This window comes from Arachis duranensis, chromosome 8 (genome assembly GCF_000817695.3).
Source record: "Arachis duranensis cultivar V14167 chromosome 8, aradu.V14167.gnm2.J7QH, whole genome shotgun sequence".
Lineage (NCBI taxonomy): Eukaryota > Viridiplantae > Streptophyta > Magnoliopsida > Fabales > Fabaceae > Arachis > Arachis duranensis.
The window spans coordinates 35041794-35058248 of record NC_029779.3 but is presented as its reverse complement, the minus strand read 5'-3'; the positions used below and the strand labels follow the sequence as shown (position 1 = coordinate 35058248).

Genomic DNA, 16455 nt, shown 5'->3' with positions numbered 1-16455 from the left:
AATAAATTTTATTAATTTTCTAATATATTTTTAAATTTTAAATAATGTAGTTTTATTATTAAGTTCTTTTTTTAAAATTTTCTAGAAGACTTTTTTATTTAAACTTCTAGTTTTTCTAATAAAACTCAATAAAAATTGAAAACTTAATCCACTTATTCTAAACTAACTTAGCTTCTTTTGGATTCATAAAATAAGAAATCTTCAACTTCTATATATAGATAAGCAGTTTCCAAGGAAAATTCTACCCCAAATGTTAGGTATAGCCGTAGAGGGAAATTTTAATTAAATAAAATAACAGGACATGTGCCTTACCTAAATTATGCAAGGGATTTATCATAATAAATAATTTTTGGACACTTGAGTGGACTTTTAAGTCTAAATTGTTAACACTAAAATCTTGTCACTCGAGTAATATCTTACAATATCTAAACATATCATAACAAGTGGTATAAAGTGATTCACTTTCTAATGCATTTAAAATTTAAACTCGAAGAATGAAATAGTTATTATCTCCAAAATTTATTATTTCATGCGTCATAAAATCATGTCTAACACATTGGGGGTGTGGTTTTTCTCGCAGGGTGTGAGAATTTGTTTTTTAAGTCTTCTCAAAAGCAGAACGGGATGTGACAATTAATAGAGTAGCCTAGGATTTAGATTTAACTTTAATTTTATTTGTGTATTAAAATTTTTATATAAATATATAATATATACATATAAAAAAATTGAGATTTATCTTATTTTTTATCTAATTTACACGAAAATTTTATCAGTACATTATTTTATTCGTTATGAATCAAATTAATAATCTTATCTGACTGAATTAAATTAGATTAAATTGAGTATCCACAAATAAAATGTTTGTTGTCACACTTAAATAGAAATTCTTTATTAACTTTTTCGCATGGTGCGAGCCAGAAAATTTGTCTGTTTTCATAAGGAGCGAAAAGTTTTTATTTTTTAGGATTTGTGCATATTGCGAGAATGTTTTTTTAAATTTTTTTTTTTTGGTTTTTTACAATCTGTGAGAAGGTTTTGAATTGACAAAATCAACGTATGAGAAGTTAGCTTTTGCATATTAAATTGACTGATACAATTTCTTGCAATTTGTGAAATGACACTAAACTAATATTTTTTCGAAAAAAGCTCTAGCTGTTGCTGTTACTGTCACGCATACATTCTTTTGTAGTATTATATTATAAAAAAATTAAGAGAAGAAAAGACTCATATTATTAAGCGCAAATCACTTAATTAAGCCAAAGATGGTAGAAAATTACACAAATCAGTCAAATTAAAAATTGATTTATGAATTCACCAATGCACATTTTTAGTTCAAATTAGCTTGTTTCGAACTTTATTTACATTGTAATTCGAATCACTTAGATTCGAACTACACACACTCACTAATTCGAATCAGGGTGATTCAAATTACACCCAAGGAAGAAACCTCAAGTAATTCGAATTTGACTGATTCGAATTACTCATTTGTTAGCTCTAGTAGTAATTCGAATTGGGGTGTTTTGAATTATACTTGGTTCGCCTATAAAAGGAGTTCGAACCACCCTCATTCGAATTACTTTTCCAAACTCATACCCCACCAAATCCCAGAGAAAACGACCCAGATTCGCTCCGACAAAGGCTCGAGCAGATACTTAGCCGATGGGGGACGATCCGAAAAGACGATATCGTTTGGATGGAGTTGCTCATATAGCCGGGGTCATCAACGACGAGGATAGTAGTTAAAGTTTGTTTTAGTGGTTTTGCAAGTGGTTTTGCATGTGGTTTATTGTAGTGGTTTATGTTAGTGGTTTTGCAAGTGATTTGTTAGTAGTTTTGCATGTGGTTTATGTTTGTGGTTTTGCATGTGGTTTATTTTAGTGGTTTTGTTGCTGATTTATGTTAGTGGTTTCGGAAGTGGTTTATGTTAGTGGTTTATGTCAGTGGTTTTACACGTGGTTTATGCTAGTGGTTTTGCTAGTGGTTTATTTTAGTGATTTTGTTTGTGGTTTTGTTGTTGGTTTATGTTAGTGATTTTGTTAGTGGTTTTGGAAGTGGTTTATATTAGTGGTTTATGCCAGTGATTTTGCAAGTGGTTTATGCCAGTGGTTTTGCTAGTGGTTTATGTTAGTGGTTTTGTTAGTGGTTTTGTATGTGATTTTATGTTAGTGGTTTTGCTAGTGGTTTATGTTAGTTTTTTATGTTAGTGGTTTCTGTTAATGGTATGTTGTTAGTGGTTTATGTTAGTGGTTTTAATTATGCAGTCCTTCATATGCGCAACCCCAGCGATGCATCTCTAGCATGCGGCGGCAGCAGGGCATGCGACTCGACGACAGGTACGTTTTGTACTTGCAGATGGTGGGATTATACCATCTTGCGAGACTGAACGATAGATGGTTCAGATTGGATGAGCCCTTTGTCAGTGCTTTCGTTGAGCGGTGGCGTCCGGAGACGCACATATTTCACATGCCGTTCGGGGAGTGCACGATCACACTACCAAGAATTGCTTGGTGTAGGGGTGTTTATGGATCGGATCCAATCCTCATATCCGCGGTGTTTATCCGAATCCGATCCGAAAATTGCAGTTATGGATCCAATCCGCAAGGCCTTCGGATCGGATCGGATCGGATCCGCACACTCATCGTTTAAGAAAAATATATTTAATATTATTTTAAGAGTAAACATATTTAAAAGAATAGAAAAAATAAATTTTATTGATATTTTTTTTAATAAAAATAAGCTTTTAAAAATATTTTTGTGTTTTGCGGATATATCCGATATTCGATCCGATCCGATCCGCAAATGTGCGGATCGGATCAGATCCAACCTTAAAAACTGCGGATATTAGATCCGATCTGATGATTTTAGTGCGGATCAGATCGAAATTTTGGCCATATCCGATCCAATCTGATCCGCGTGCACCCCTAGCTTGGTGTGTTACCTCCTGCGAACCAAATCCAGAAGTTTGCAGTGAACTGCACCTGGTTCCAGGAGACGTTCGAAAAGTGCCCCGAGGGAGCCGACAAGGAGACAGTCAGGCGCTATGCTCGTGCCTATATCATGATGCTATTGGGCATTCAGCTGTTTGCCGACAAGCCCGGCAATCGTGTTCACATTAGGTGGCTACCCTACGTGGCTAGGATTGAGGAGATGGGTGGCTACAGCTGGGGGTTAGCAGCACTAACGTGGTTGAACCGGTGCATGTGCCGAGTGACCAACAGACATGTGGTGAAGTTAGCCGGCCCGTTACAGTTACTTCAGTCTTGGATCTTTTGGCACTTTCCTGGGTTTAGACCTGCTGGGTATGATATGTTCAGCTGGCCCTTGGCCTCGAGGTACTGTTGTCTGACTTTTCTATTTCGTCTTAAATTATTTTATTCTATGCCCGCTTATAATGTTATACCATTTGGATGATCTTTTCTTTCGTTATAACACTGATGTGACTTGCAGGTGGGCAGGTCACAATCCTTCCGCTAGCAAGAAGGGACCTTGGGTGCAGATGTGGAGGCTGAGGATAGACTTGTTACAGGCTGGAGATGTGAGTATACTAACCCCTTTTTTTAAATAAGTAACATTTCATACTGCGCATCACAATATGGCCTAACGTTGTTGATATGTATTTGCAGTTTATTTGGATGCCGTATAGCTCTCCCGACGTCCTTCAGGTTATGCATCTGGAGGTGTTGGAGCCTCATCATACGGCGTTATGGCGGTGTGTGACGGCATTGATATATTTTACCGTCATAGAGTGGCATCATGTTGATCGGGTGCTACCGCAGTTCGGTGGAGTATAGCCCCGCCCTCAGCCCGCCCTGAACAACGACTTCTTGATGTCGAAGGACGGCAGAGGCGGTGATCGTTGGTTCCCATATAGTTTGTAGTTCTGGCATCTTCATTGGGCGAGCCGTGCGGATCACGTTCTCTGGTTTGATGTTGTCGCAGACCCAGGTCCCTCACATGACTTCTTGGATTGGTGGGGTCAGCATGGTAAGAGATTCTTGTCACCAGAGATGTACCTTGGGGATCCGAGACCCGTGCCTATTCCAGGTCCACATCATCATCGTCTGGATCATCCAACAATGCATCGCCCAGACCAGCTGGTGCAGCACACTGTAAAGAGGTCGGCACAATATCCCTTAATCCAACCTCGCCGCCTCCATTACAGTTGAGATCAACAGCGAACAAAGGGGAGGCGACAGGCTCGACCGGAGGTTCATACACAGGGACGGACGAAGATACACCAGCAGGTCTGGAGTTAGAACCGGCTACTATGCCTACAGTGTGAGTATTCCGGTTCGAATTCCCCGAGCTGGATACCACATCAACCAACTTCGCCAACAGTTTAGGGGTCCTAACTTCGGGAAACTGCCGAACACAATGAAACATGACCTGCAAGTCCTCATCACTCCCAATCGTGAAACAATCATACTTCACGATTTCTTGCATCATCGAGATTGGAATGCGATAGAAAAACTTCTTAACCCGTTTCACGCCTTCCAGACCAAGTTTCTATAGTACAGAATTAACAAGGTCATCATAGCTCGTCGTAGGCCTCATAAAAATACTGAGAGGATCCTTATTGGTGAACTTCACACCGGATCGTGTTTTCCTCTTAATCGATCCTCTGTGGTGAACCAACACTACAAAACTCTCCTCACTAGCCATTTTTCCACTCTAATGAGATCAATTCACGTTCACACCATATTTATACACATCTAACCCTATACAATTCGAACCAGCCTAATTCGAACTAAATATTGTGTAATTCGAATCAGCCAGTTTCAAATTACTTGGGATTGCGTGCTGGGGAGTAATTCGAATCACCCTTATTCGAATTACTGTGTGTGTAATTCGAATCAGGTTGATTCGAATTAGTGGGTGTGTGCGTGTGTGTATATTCGAATCACATTGGTTCGAATTATATGTTTTTGGAGTTCGAATTAATCTGGTTCAAACTATATAGAAACGTGCATTGGTTGATTCATGAACCAGATTTTAGTTTGGTAGATTTGTGTAAAATTTTACTCTCCTTGGCTTAATATAGTGATTTGTCCTTTTATTAAGATGTGCAATAATATATTTTTTATTACGAAAATGTTTGGTAACCAAAGAAAATCAGCCAAAAACAGCCACTAAATGAATGTTAAATAAGACAAATTTTGGCTATTTTTTTGTCTATCTAGCATTACTCTTTTTATTAATATTATATCATAAAAATATATTTTTTTATAAAATTATTTAAATCTTTAAAAATATTAAAAAATTTAAATTATTTTTTAATTTAGCTTAATTTAGTTCTAATTTTAATTTTACTCCACCTCAATTTTCAATTCTTTACAAACACAAAAAAATTAGGTGAGATAGGACTGAGATAGATAAGAAGAATTAGATTTTCAAGGTTTTTTTAATGAGGGTTCTTAATCTTTGCACTCTTGTTCTTATGAACTCCATTATCATTCCTTCTGATCAGAAGCAGAGGAACTGATCACCGTCAAATTTACAATGTCCACCACTTTTCTCATAAAATTGACAATCGGATGCAGTTCAATTTAAAAGAAATTTCATTTTTAAAATTTCAGTGCAATTCATTTACAATAAATTATTGAAATCAACAGCAGTATTTATGTTTAGTGGCACATTAATTATAAACTGACACTCATTTATAGAGTAGATTTTGTGATCCAACACCTTTTTACTCTTATTTATAGAATAAATTGTGATTTAGCACCTTCTTACAAAAAAAAAAACCACAAATGAATAACGAGTATTATCTTTAGCAAAATTTATTTTATATAAAAGGTAATTTACTTAATGGTGGTGGCTTTTTTTACTTAAATACGCATGGAGAAAATATTAATTCCCAAAATGCGCATGGATGAAAATGTTTCTGCAAATGCGCACCCCCAACTCGCAAGGAGCAACAACGAAATGAAAATGGATACACCTCAAGGATGCTATCCACAAAATGGGGCCATGGCACTGACAGAAACCATTTCGTGCCTGGCACAAAGGAAATGGAGCATGTCAAGGTTGCTGTCCACGAAATGGAGCAATACATGCATGGCAAGCACGAAATGGGCACTTCATTGATGGTACACACGAAATGAACCAAGTCAAGTGTGTCATCCACGAAATGAGCACTTCATTGATGGTACACACGAAATGGGCAACCTCAAGTGTGGCAGGCACGAAATGGGGGGTGGCAGTCAAAGTCTCAGTGTTGCAGTTTCCGTACGAGCATGCATTGGGTGAAAGTGAGGCAATTTATTGTTGGGTTGTGATTCTACAGCATATAAAAGGAGGTTGTGGGAGGGGAGGGGACCAAAGCCAAGGTAAAAAAAGGAGAAGTGAAGTAGTTGGTGGCTTCGGTGAGAAAAAAAAAGAGAAGTTGAGGAGTAATTTAATTATTAAAAAAATGAGTGGAAGTAGAATTAATGTGGAAGAAAATCTTAATAGGTTGGATGAATATCACATTTCAGCTCATTTACATGTTAAGGTGAGTTTAAATTTTTTAATAAGAAAAAAATTTTGTTAATAATTTAAATAATTGTTTTAAACTATATAATTTTTTTTTGTTCTATTTCAATTTCAGCCGGCACGTGTCTTGACTCCGCGTGGCACGCTGGTCGATGTTTTCTCTATAGACGAAGCAGATCCGAGTATGGAGATTAGGAGGCAGATGCTGGAGCCGTATCTAAGAAGAGCCGGCTTCTATTATGCGTCTCTGATAAAGCGTTTTGAGTACGACAACCCAATGATTAGCGCTCTTGTGGAGAGATGGCGTCCAGAGACCCATACATTCCACGTCGCATGGGGTGAGTGTACTATCACTTTGGAGGATGTTGCCATGCAGGTGGGGTTACCAATCGACGGTGAACCGATCAGTGGCACTCTGAGGTCATGGAGTAAGTTCCACCAGAGAGATATTTGGCAATGGTGTGAGGAACTCCTTGGAGAAGTTCCTGACGGACACGTTGGGACCACGAAGTATAACATAAAACTGAAGTGGCTCAGGAGTAGACTGCAACAGATGCCTCTTGACTCTCCCGATGAGGCCCTCGTACGGTATGCACGTTGTTACATTATGTATTTATTGGGTGGCGTTTTACTTCCTGACAAAGCGAACAACACGGTTCACGTACGTTATCTTCCTCTCCTTGCAAACTATGAAGCCATTAGTACATATAGTTGGGGTAGTGACGTGCTATGTTGGTTGTATAGAGGCATGTGCCTAGCGACTGATTATAACGTCGAGGGAATGTCTGGTTGTCATACACTGTTGATGTCTTGGATATACTTCAAGCTTCCGTTCTGGGCACCGGACGTGACGAGCCCATACACGTTTCCGTTAGCCACAACGTAATAAGTTTCCTTTCATATGTCCTGTATTTGTGCTTTGTGTTCTTATTTCCTCTATGTATTTTTTTTAAATGTGGTTAAGATTTCATTCTGTTCTTTCGCAGTTGGGCGGGCAAGAGAGGAAAGAATGACTACGCCGAGCAACGCTTACAAAGGCACCGGCTTAAGTTGGACAATTTGAAGGTGGATGAGGTAACTGTTCCTGTTGCATCACTCTCGCATGATATTGTTTTGTCCCATGAAATTTAGTCTACATGTGTAAATGACATTTGGATTTGGTAGTTTGTGTGGATGCCGTACAGGGATGCACGTATTTTGTCGAGGGTGCCTGCGGACTTTCTTGGTGCTCCACATGGGGATTTCTATACGTCAGTGGTGCCACTAATTCTGTTCCGCTGGATCGAGATTGTTAACATCGATAGAGTCATGAGGCAATTTGGCGGCAAACAAGGTCCACCGAACCCTCCATTAAACATAGACACATTCCATCGCCAGTCGGCTCGCAACGACGATGGATGGTGGCCCATCCGCCTGCAGACATGGTTTGAAGTATGGGCAAACAGACGGACTGTATCATATCGGCTAGAGATTGATAGGGCAGATACCTTGCATCCAAGTCATGATTATTACAGGTGGTATTGCTCGAGAACAAAGAGGTTTCTGTCACCCCCGGAAGCCTTCCATGATCCCCGAGGAGATGATATTCCGCGAGGGGCTCCGGCAGAGTACGGTAGAGCCCCAGTTGTTCAGCTACCAGAAGTTCCACAGGATAGGAGACGCCGTCGTTCGCGCCGTGTGATACATCAGGCTGTCGAAGTTGATGAGATGCAGGTCCCAGACTCTCCAGTTCCGGATCCAGGTAAGGTTAATGTTTGGAGTCAGCAGGATCATCCACCGGTGGAAGTGAATTTCCCTGGAGATGTCTACTGCCCGCAGCCGTTCATCGTAGAGGACCCCTTTCAGTCATCCACGGTCCATCAGTATATGCCTTACAATAGTACCTACGAGGAGGGTGGTTCATCGCAGGGGGCGGTACACAGGACCTGATTGACTCTATGGATAGAGTTGGTTGGACAAACTTTTTATCTTTATTTGATGGCCTAGATCAATTCATTCCTTCTCAGGCATCACCACGCACACCCACCGACTTAGGACTTGCACTTCGACCGTCTGATTAACTCTAGGTAGTATTGTGCTTGCGCTTGGGTCTTGGAGTATGCCGCACTAACAAGATGTCTTTTGGCTTCTTTACTCTTGAAGTTTGTTGTGAAATTGGACGCAATGTGTCGGATGCAGTAAACATTGTGTTCCCAGCCACAACCCTCTCGCTCAAGCGCAGCCTTTATAGCAGCATGCCTGTCAGAGATCAGTAGAACAGCTGGCTGCGTAGCCACATGTCTCCTTAAGTTGGTCAGAAAGAAGCACCATGCATCTGTGTTCTCCCGTTCCACTAGCGCGAAAGCAATGGAAAGAATGTTGTTGTTTCCGTCCTGTGCTATTCCCATCAACAAGGTACCCGTGTACTTACCATACAGGTGTGTTCCATCAACCGAAACTAGAGGTTTGCAGTGCTTGAATGCCTCGACACACGATGGGAATGACCAGAATACTTGATGAAACATGACGCTTTCACGATCGAGTGTGTTGCCCACGTAGTATGGTCGGGTTTGTAGGTCGACAATTGTCCCTATGACAAAATTTCAAATTCGTAAGAGCATGAAATCTATTACAAAACTAGTTTGCAATCCGATAGATAGGCTTACCTGGAACAAAAGTTTGCAACGCGTTGAAGTATCTCTGTAGCTGGTTATAAGATTCATCCCAGTCTCCATAGATTCTGGCTATTGCCTTTTGCTTCGCTAGCCAAACCTTTTTGTAAGACACCTTGTATCCGTATGCCGACTCCACAGATCCCTGCAACACTTTTATGCAAATGGTTGCGTCTGCTTGAACCATAGGGAATATGTGCTGGCATATGACATTTGAATCCAGTTGAGCATGATCTTGCGAAGTCGCAGACGCCAAACAAGTGTGAGGCCCTTGGTATTTTCGAACTTCCCAAAATCTGGACGCCCTCGTCTTTGCAACCCTCACCATCCAGGAACATTGGTCACCAAAAAGTTTGCATCGACAAACATACCTACTATGATCTGACTCCACCACTTTGAATTCTCCACTTCGACGGATGTTGTAGTTCTTAACAGCAAGCATTGCTGCATCCTTGTTCACGAATTTCATGCCAACCTCTAGCTCCATTTCACCGGTCAAACCATAGTTACTGTGTATGTCCTCTACATTTGTCGAGTTCATTGGACCAAGACTGAGGTGCAGGTAATGGTCGGGGGTGCCGCTGGAAAGAGCTCCGACCCTTGCAACATTGACGGGTTCAACAACACTTGGGATGACCCTTTCGTCCTGAACCGGTTGGGTTTCCGGAACAAGCTCTGCTTCCTCTCTACTATCATTCTCAATCTCGTCTTCCTCAGATGAGTTAGCCAACCCGTCGGCCATTCCTTCCGGATACGCAACATGGACATTGGGGAAGGGACGTTGGTCAGGTATTTCTGTATTCTGGGCGGGAGCCACGAAGGCATTAAAGGACGGACTACGACCCCTACCTGTGTCCAAAAATGGAATGCCTTCACCAGCACCGGAATTTCGCATTTCCTCCACGTTATTCGAGCTAGATGAGCTGCCCCCCACATATTGGAGCTTCACGCAGAGTTCCATCGAATAGATGCTTCCGATGCTACGATGATATGAAAACATCATCGACACGTGCTGGTCAGATTTAATATGCATTTTCTGATATGTAAACGAACTTGCTACAGCAACGGGCATCCTGTAAATGAGCGTACTGATCTCCTTTTTTCCAATTAGCCCGGTGTTCATCAGAATCATATTTTTTAGTTGTTGCAGACACGACTGTGGGAAAATCATTATCCAAAGTGGGTCGTCACACATAAAGGTCACTCCCTCAGCAGTGTACGAAATTTCACCGTTGGGATATATGACCACATAAATATATTCAGATGCCATAATGACACCCAAAAAATTAGTGAAAGTAGTGGAATTTTTGGAGAAGAAGGAAGGGAAGAAGGTGTGAGAGTGAGAAATGTGGCTATACTTCTGCTGGCGACGAATTTTTATAGTCTAGCCGTTCTCCCAATTCGTGTCCAGTACACACAAATTTGTGACATTTCGTGTGAGGTACACGAGACATGGATGCTGAACTCAGTCGTACACCCATTTCGCTGATGCCTGCCCAGAGTTCCTCCCTCCATTTCGCGGCTGCACTCAAGGAAATGGGAAAGCCATTTCGTGTGTGGTTGGCATGAGATGGAATGCCCATTTCGTGGGCACCTTAATTGAAATTGAGTTCATTTCCATTTCACGGGCAGTGTCCACAAAATGGTGATGCGTAATTACAGAAAGATTTCCAGCCATGCGCATTTTGGGAATTAATGTTTTTTAGGTGCGCATTTAGGTAAAAAAGTCTGGTGGTGGTGACAACGTAATAATAAATTGAGGATCAAATAAAATTAGAATTAGAGTTAGATTAGATTAAATTTAAAAGGTATCGTAAGCTCTAGGTAAGAGAGCGAGCAAAGAGAGAGTTGAAGAGAAACTGAAGAGGAATTTGTGATTGTTGCATCTTGATTGTTCAAGAGAATACACATCTACTTAATATACTAAAATTGGGTTTTCCCCCAGCTAATAAGGATGACGTGTCACTCTCTCATGAGTCCGTTTTCCCTCCAAAACGAATAAAATTTTTCATCTATTCTAAATTATTTATTATAATTATATTATTATATTATATTTAACATTTAATGAATAATATATAATTATACTAATTTAAGAACATATCTTCATTATAATTATATCAAATCAATATTTAATGTATTATTAAACTACTTATCAATTATAATGCATAATTACTGTACATAATAACAAATTGCCTTAATAGTAATTAATTTACATATTTATTTTTGTTTTACTAAGGTCTATAAATAGTGTTTTCCTGTCGTACATCAATCTAAATTTGAGAGTTAGCTCATAATTCTATATTTAGTATTTTTTACTACTTCATAGAATAAGAATGTATTCTTCATTTTTTATTGAAGTTGATCCTTTTAAGGTACAATTTATAATTTTTTATAATATTTTTCATATACTCATTCTATTATATTATTCTTTTAATAATTTATTAATTGTTGTTACTCTAAGTTGTTCTTATCGTCTAATGTTCCATTTCAATTGTCTTTTACCACAATCGTTTACAATGTATCATATCAATGAAATATCTTATCGAGTTGTCTTCACTGATTCAGGTTCCAACTATATGGATGTAAGCGTTCAAAGAAGGGGCAATAATATCTACTTTACCGAATGATGGTTGGATCTACTCACCTATTATGACCAACCTAATGGAATGTGGTTAAAGTTAGCTTTCTTGGGAGGAGCTTGATTTTTGATTGAGGAATTGCATCCACGGAATTTTATAGGGCAAGTTCAAGTTCCATTCCCTTCATGCTTTTTACGTCTGCCCAAAAATCTTCGAAGTGGAGCACATACTGAGATTGAATTCCCTCAGTTTAAGTTCAGTTTTGCTAAATTCGTGACAAACTCGGATATGCAATTTCAACGATTGGTAATATATTTAATTTTTCTTATTTTAAGCTGTTCATTATTAGAATAATTTTATAACATATTGTGATTTTTTTTTCAGAAATTACCGGCTTTCTTTTGCATGCATGCAATGCCATTGAGAGGAATAAGGGTTAGTTTAGTTTCTCGGTGTGGCAATTCTATACCTTGCCGCATTGCATGAATAGCGGATGATGAAGCTTATTTAACAAGAGGATGGTTTGAATATAATTGATATAGTTAAATTGATACAACCGATAAGATTGAGAATATGTAGCAATTATAGTAATTATTATATCAATTATAATAATCATTCACCTGACTTCATATATAGTAATTTTTGAATTATAATTGTCACATAATTATTGTTGAATATTATTTAATTTTAGATGTTTTATAGGTAATATTCATTATCACATGAATTATCATCATTACTCAATAATAATAATAATAATAATAATAATAATAATAATAATAATAATAATAATAATAATAATTTATATAATTGATATAATTGATAAAATTCTAATTCTCATTCGTATGTAATAATTTTATTAGTATGTATTCACAGTTTTAGTCAATATATAATAATAATATTATTATTATATGGACATCAAATTAATTAGTTAACAAATTGAATTTAGCTTATCGAGTTTTATTTTCTACTCAAATAAAGAATAGTCATAATATATAAAATGAGACAACAATTTAAATTTCTCTAAAACTAATTTAATCAATTACCAATATTAGAACTAAATTATTTAAATAATATTTAATCTATTCTAATCCTTAGATACGTATAGATTAGAGTCATTCTCGTAACAACCAACCAAAATAATATCATACGATCGAACACTTAGAATGCGTACAAATTCAAACTATCTTCTTATTAAAATGGTCAAATTAAATTGACTTTTATTTTCCTCAATGACATTGTATTAATGCACCAGAAGATCGGTAGTTTCTGAAAAAAACCACAATATGTTATAAAATTATTTTTAATACAAAAAGTTTAAGAGAAAAAACTTTAAATATAGTACCAATTTTTGAATTGTATCTTCAAGGTTGGCACGAATTTTTCAAAACTGAATCTAAATTGAAGAAATTCAATCTCATTATATGCTCCACTTCATATATTTTCGGACAAACGTAGAAAACGTGGAGGGGATGTGACTTGAACTTGACCTACAAAGCTCCTTAGAAACAATTGTCCAATCAAAGAAGAATAAAAGATTAGAAAAAAAGAATGCTTTGATTCTTAGAAGATTTGGACTCACTAATCACAAAGAAACACTATATATAACCTTTAGTAGTACAAAAATAATTATAAAAATTAATTATTACAATATCAATTTACCATTACGAACGTTAGTATCATATTTATAGTAATTAGACTTATAAATTTATGTTTAACTTTTTATATAATTATAATTAAGATAATTTTTAAATTAGTATAATTATGCATTATTCATTAAATGCTAATTGTAATATATCAATTAATTAATTTGATTAGACATTCGAATCTCACCATTTATTATAATTTATATGAATTGATTAATTATAATTAATTATATCAATTAATTAATTTGATTAATTATATTAATTATTTGATTTGATTGGAGTAAATATCAAATTATTTCATAAATAATAAATATGATAACGAAATATATGAATTAATTTAGTTAGTTTATTTTTTTCAATACCATCTATTTATATAAGATTAAATATTTTTTACTCATTTTCTCTCTTTTCTCTCTCCCTATTTCCTTTTCTCTCATGTTTAGGGTACAATTTTTGTAATTTATTTAATTTTTGTTTCTTTTATCTTTATTTATCTCCCTCTCTTCATTCCTCCCTCCCTCCCTTCTGCGCTCTCTCTCTCTCATATTTAGGGTATAATGTTTATAATTTATTTCATTTTTATTTCTTTTATCTTTATTTATCTCCCTCTATCCCTCCTTTCCTCTCCCTCTCTCTCTCTCGTTTAGGATACAATATTTGTAATTTATTTAATTTTTTTATTTTATCTTTATTTATACATTTTATTTTCTTAAATTTTTGTTCATTTTAATTGTTTATTATTAGACACATATTTTTTTTAACTTCTAATTAACAAAAAAGATGTGTCATTTTTATGTTGTTTATAAATAATTTTACTATAATTTTATTTTGTAATATTTTATTTTATCATGTATATTTCAATTCATATATATATATTGTCTTTTTTTGTGATTCACAATTAATATATGGTAAATAATTTTATCTAACCATCTCTAAAATAACATGTAATTTACTCTCTCTAATATACTAATTTTTTATTGGTTGATATTTTAATTTATTATATTAATAACTAAAAATTTATCCCTCTTTCATGAGTTTCACTCCATTTTAACATCATTTGCAGTAATGAATTTTTATTGTTACAAAAATTAGAACTTACACAATAACATTATCAAATTAAAAAGAAATGTACTTTTAAATATGATATTGTACCAAATGTTATTATAATAACATTTTTTTATACATATGAAGGATGAATTATTTCTTTTCTTAAGAATAATCTTTCTTTTTTTATTTGGCCACTGTTTTTTTATCAAATCGAAACCTTGAAACTGTACCTAAATACCTTCATGCAGAGATGGGTTCCCGTCCTATACTTTAATTTGTTCTAGCTAAAGAGCCTAATTTTCTAACTATAGAGCCTAATTAATTGTTAATTAGAAAAATGTTTAAGTTAATAAATTTGTAATAGTTCTTCAATAATTTCTTTTATCAATATTATTCCAACAGTTTTTTTCTTCGGCGAAAAAAATTTATGGAAGAGTTTCTTTATTAATATTTTAAAAATTATATCATGATCTATTTTAAATAATAATTTAATCATAAATAGTCTTTATTATAGTTAAAATATTAATTTTAGTTAAATTTAAGTAATTTAAATCACTAATATAATTAGTAATTAAATTAAAATATCAACTAATAAAAAATTGACACATCATAAAAGGTAAATTACATGTTATTTTAGAGAGGATTGAATAGCATTCACCTTAATATATATATTGTTCGTGTATGTGGTTTATATGTTAATATTTTTATTGATTCTCTTTATTATTATTTTTTGTGTCTCTTTGTTACTCGTTATTTTAGTTATATTCATTGATTTTTCTGTATTGATGCTCTTTTTATTTGAAATATCGTGACAATTTAGAGTATATGTTATGACCCGTATTCTTAATCAAAACATTTTGATGATAGTTTCTATTTATAGATATTAATGGATGATTGTTTCTTTAAAAATAAAATGCATTATAATTGTAGGTTATTTCATAATTAATAATAATACTTGATTATTTCTTTAAAAATAAATTACATTATGATTTTAGGTTATTTCACAATAATAATTAATGTTCATAATATTGAATTACTCTAAATTTTTTATTTCCTATTGTTAGTAGTTAATTCTAAATTAAAAAGATTATCTTAAATTGTTGAATAGTCCAAGTATAACCAGAGTTAATTTAGTTTATTTGTTTATTAATATAATTGATTAAAAGCTTAAATGATAAATAAGACAAGCAAATAATTAGCAAAATAGAATGTTAGCAATTACTTAAAATAGATAACAAAATAAGTTATAGGGTATTACTTTATTTAAATTATTAATAATTAAAAGAATAAAAAATTAGTAATTATTTTTAAAATATTAAATTAGTTTTATGGTACTAATTTATTTGATTTATTAATAAAATTTTATAATTTTCAGATTTATATCTACTCAATTTATGTATTTTATTTTATTCTACTTTAACAAAAAATTGAGACGTGCAAATTTTTATTTTTTTTAGAAAGTATAGCGAAATGAGTTTTTTTAATTATTGATTTAAAAAGTATAACGAAATGAGTTATATCAATTATAATTAATTATTGATAATTGATATCAATTTATTGATTCTATTAATTTGTAAGCTGAATAACATATAATAAAATTGTGAAATTAATTATAACAAATTAATAATTAATAAATAAAAAACTAAAAATGATTTTTTTTATTGCTTTTTAATGGCTACACGTTTTTATAATTTCACTTTCCTTTTATCTCTTCTTTTCATATTTATTTCTTTTAATTTAATGAACTAAATCAATTGTACTAATTATTTGTATTAACTAATTAAGTACTTAAAAATATTATAAAAAATATTTTTAAAATGTGTCCTTAAGATACAAATTAATTAAATTATTTTTTAATTTAATGTATTTGATTCATTCAATTGTATTAATTATAACTAATCAATTATTTAATTTGATTTGATTAGGATAAATATTTCATCATTTAATATTTTATTTGATTCATTAAATTACATTAATCATAACTTTAAATATTTAATTTAATTAGAGTAAATATCAAATTATTTTAATTTTTTTATTCATTAAATTAAATTAATTATAACT

At 34.2% G+C, this 16455-nt stretch overlaps 2 protein-coding genes across 2 annotated transcripts; one reads left to right on the top strand and one right to left on the bottom strand.

Moving 5' to 3' along the window:
* Positions 1-2298: 2298 nt before the first annotated feature.
* Positions 2299-3791, top strand: LOC107462301 (protein MAIN-LIKE 1-like). The gene is made up of 4 exons (XM_016080879.1): positions 2299-2550; positions 2989-3332; positions 3448-3535; positions 3624-3791. The coding sequence occupies exons 1-4, from the start codon at positions 2299-2301 to the stop codon at positions 3789-3791; spliced, it is 852 nt and encodes a 283-aa protein (XP_015936365.1).
* Positions 3792-8504: 4713 nt separating this feature from the next.
* On the bottom strand, positions 8505-10197 carry LOC110274847 (uncharacterized). The gene is made up of 2 exons (XM_021130184.1): positions 9120-10197; positions 8505-9043 (listed from the first exon to the last, which is right to left on the bottom strand). The coding sequence occupies exons 1-2, from the start codon at positions 10195-10197 to the stop codon at positions 8505-8507; spliced, it is 1617 nt and encodes a 538-aa protein (XP_020985843.1).
* Between the last annotated feature and the right edge of the window lie 6258 nt (positions 10198-16455).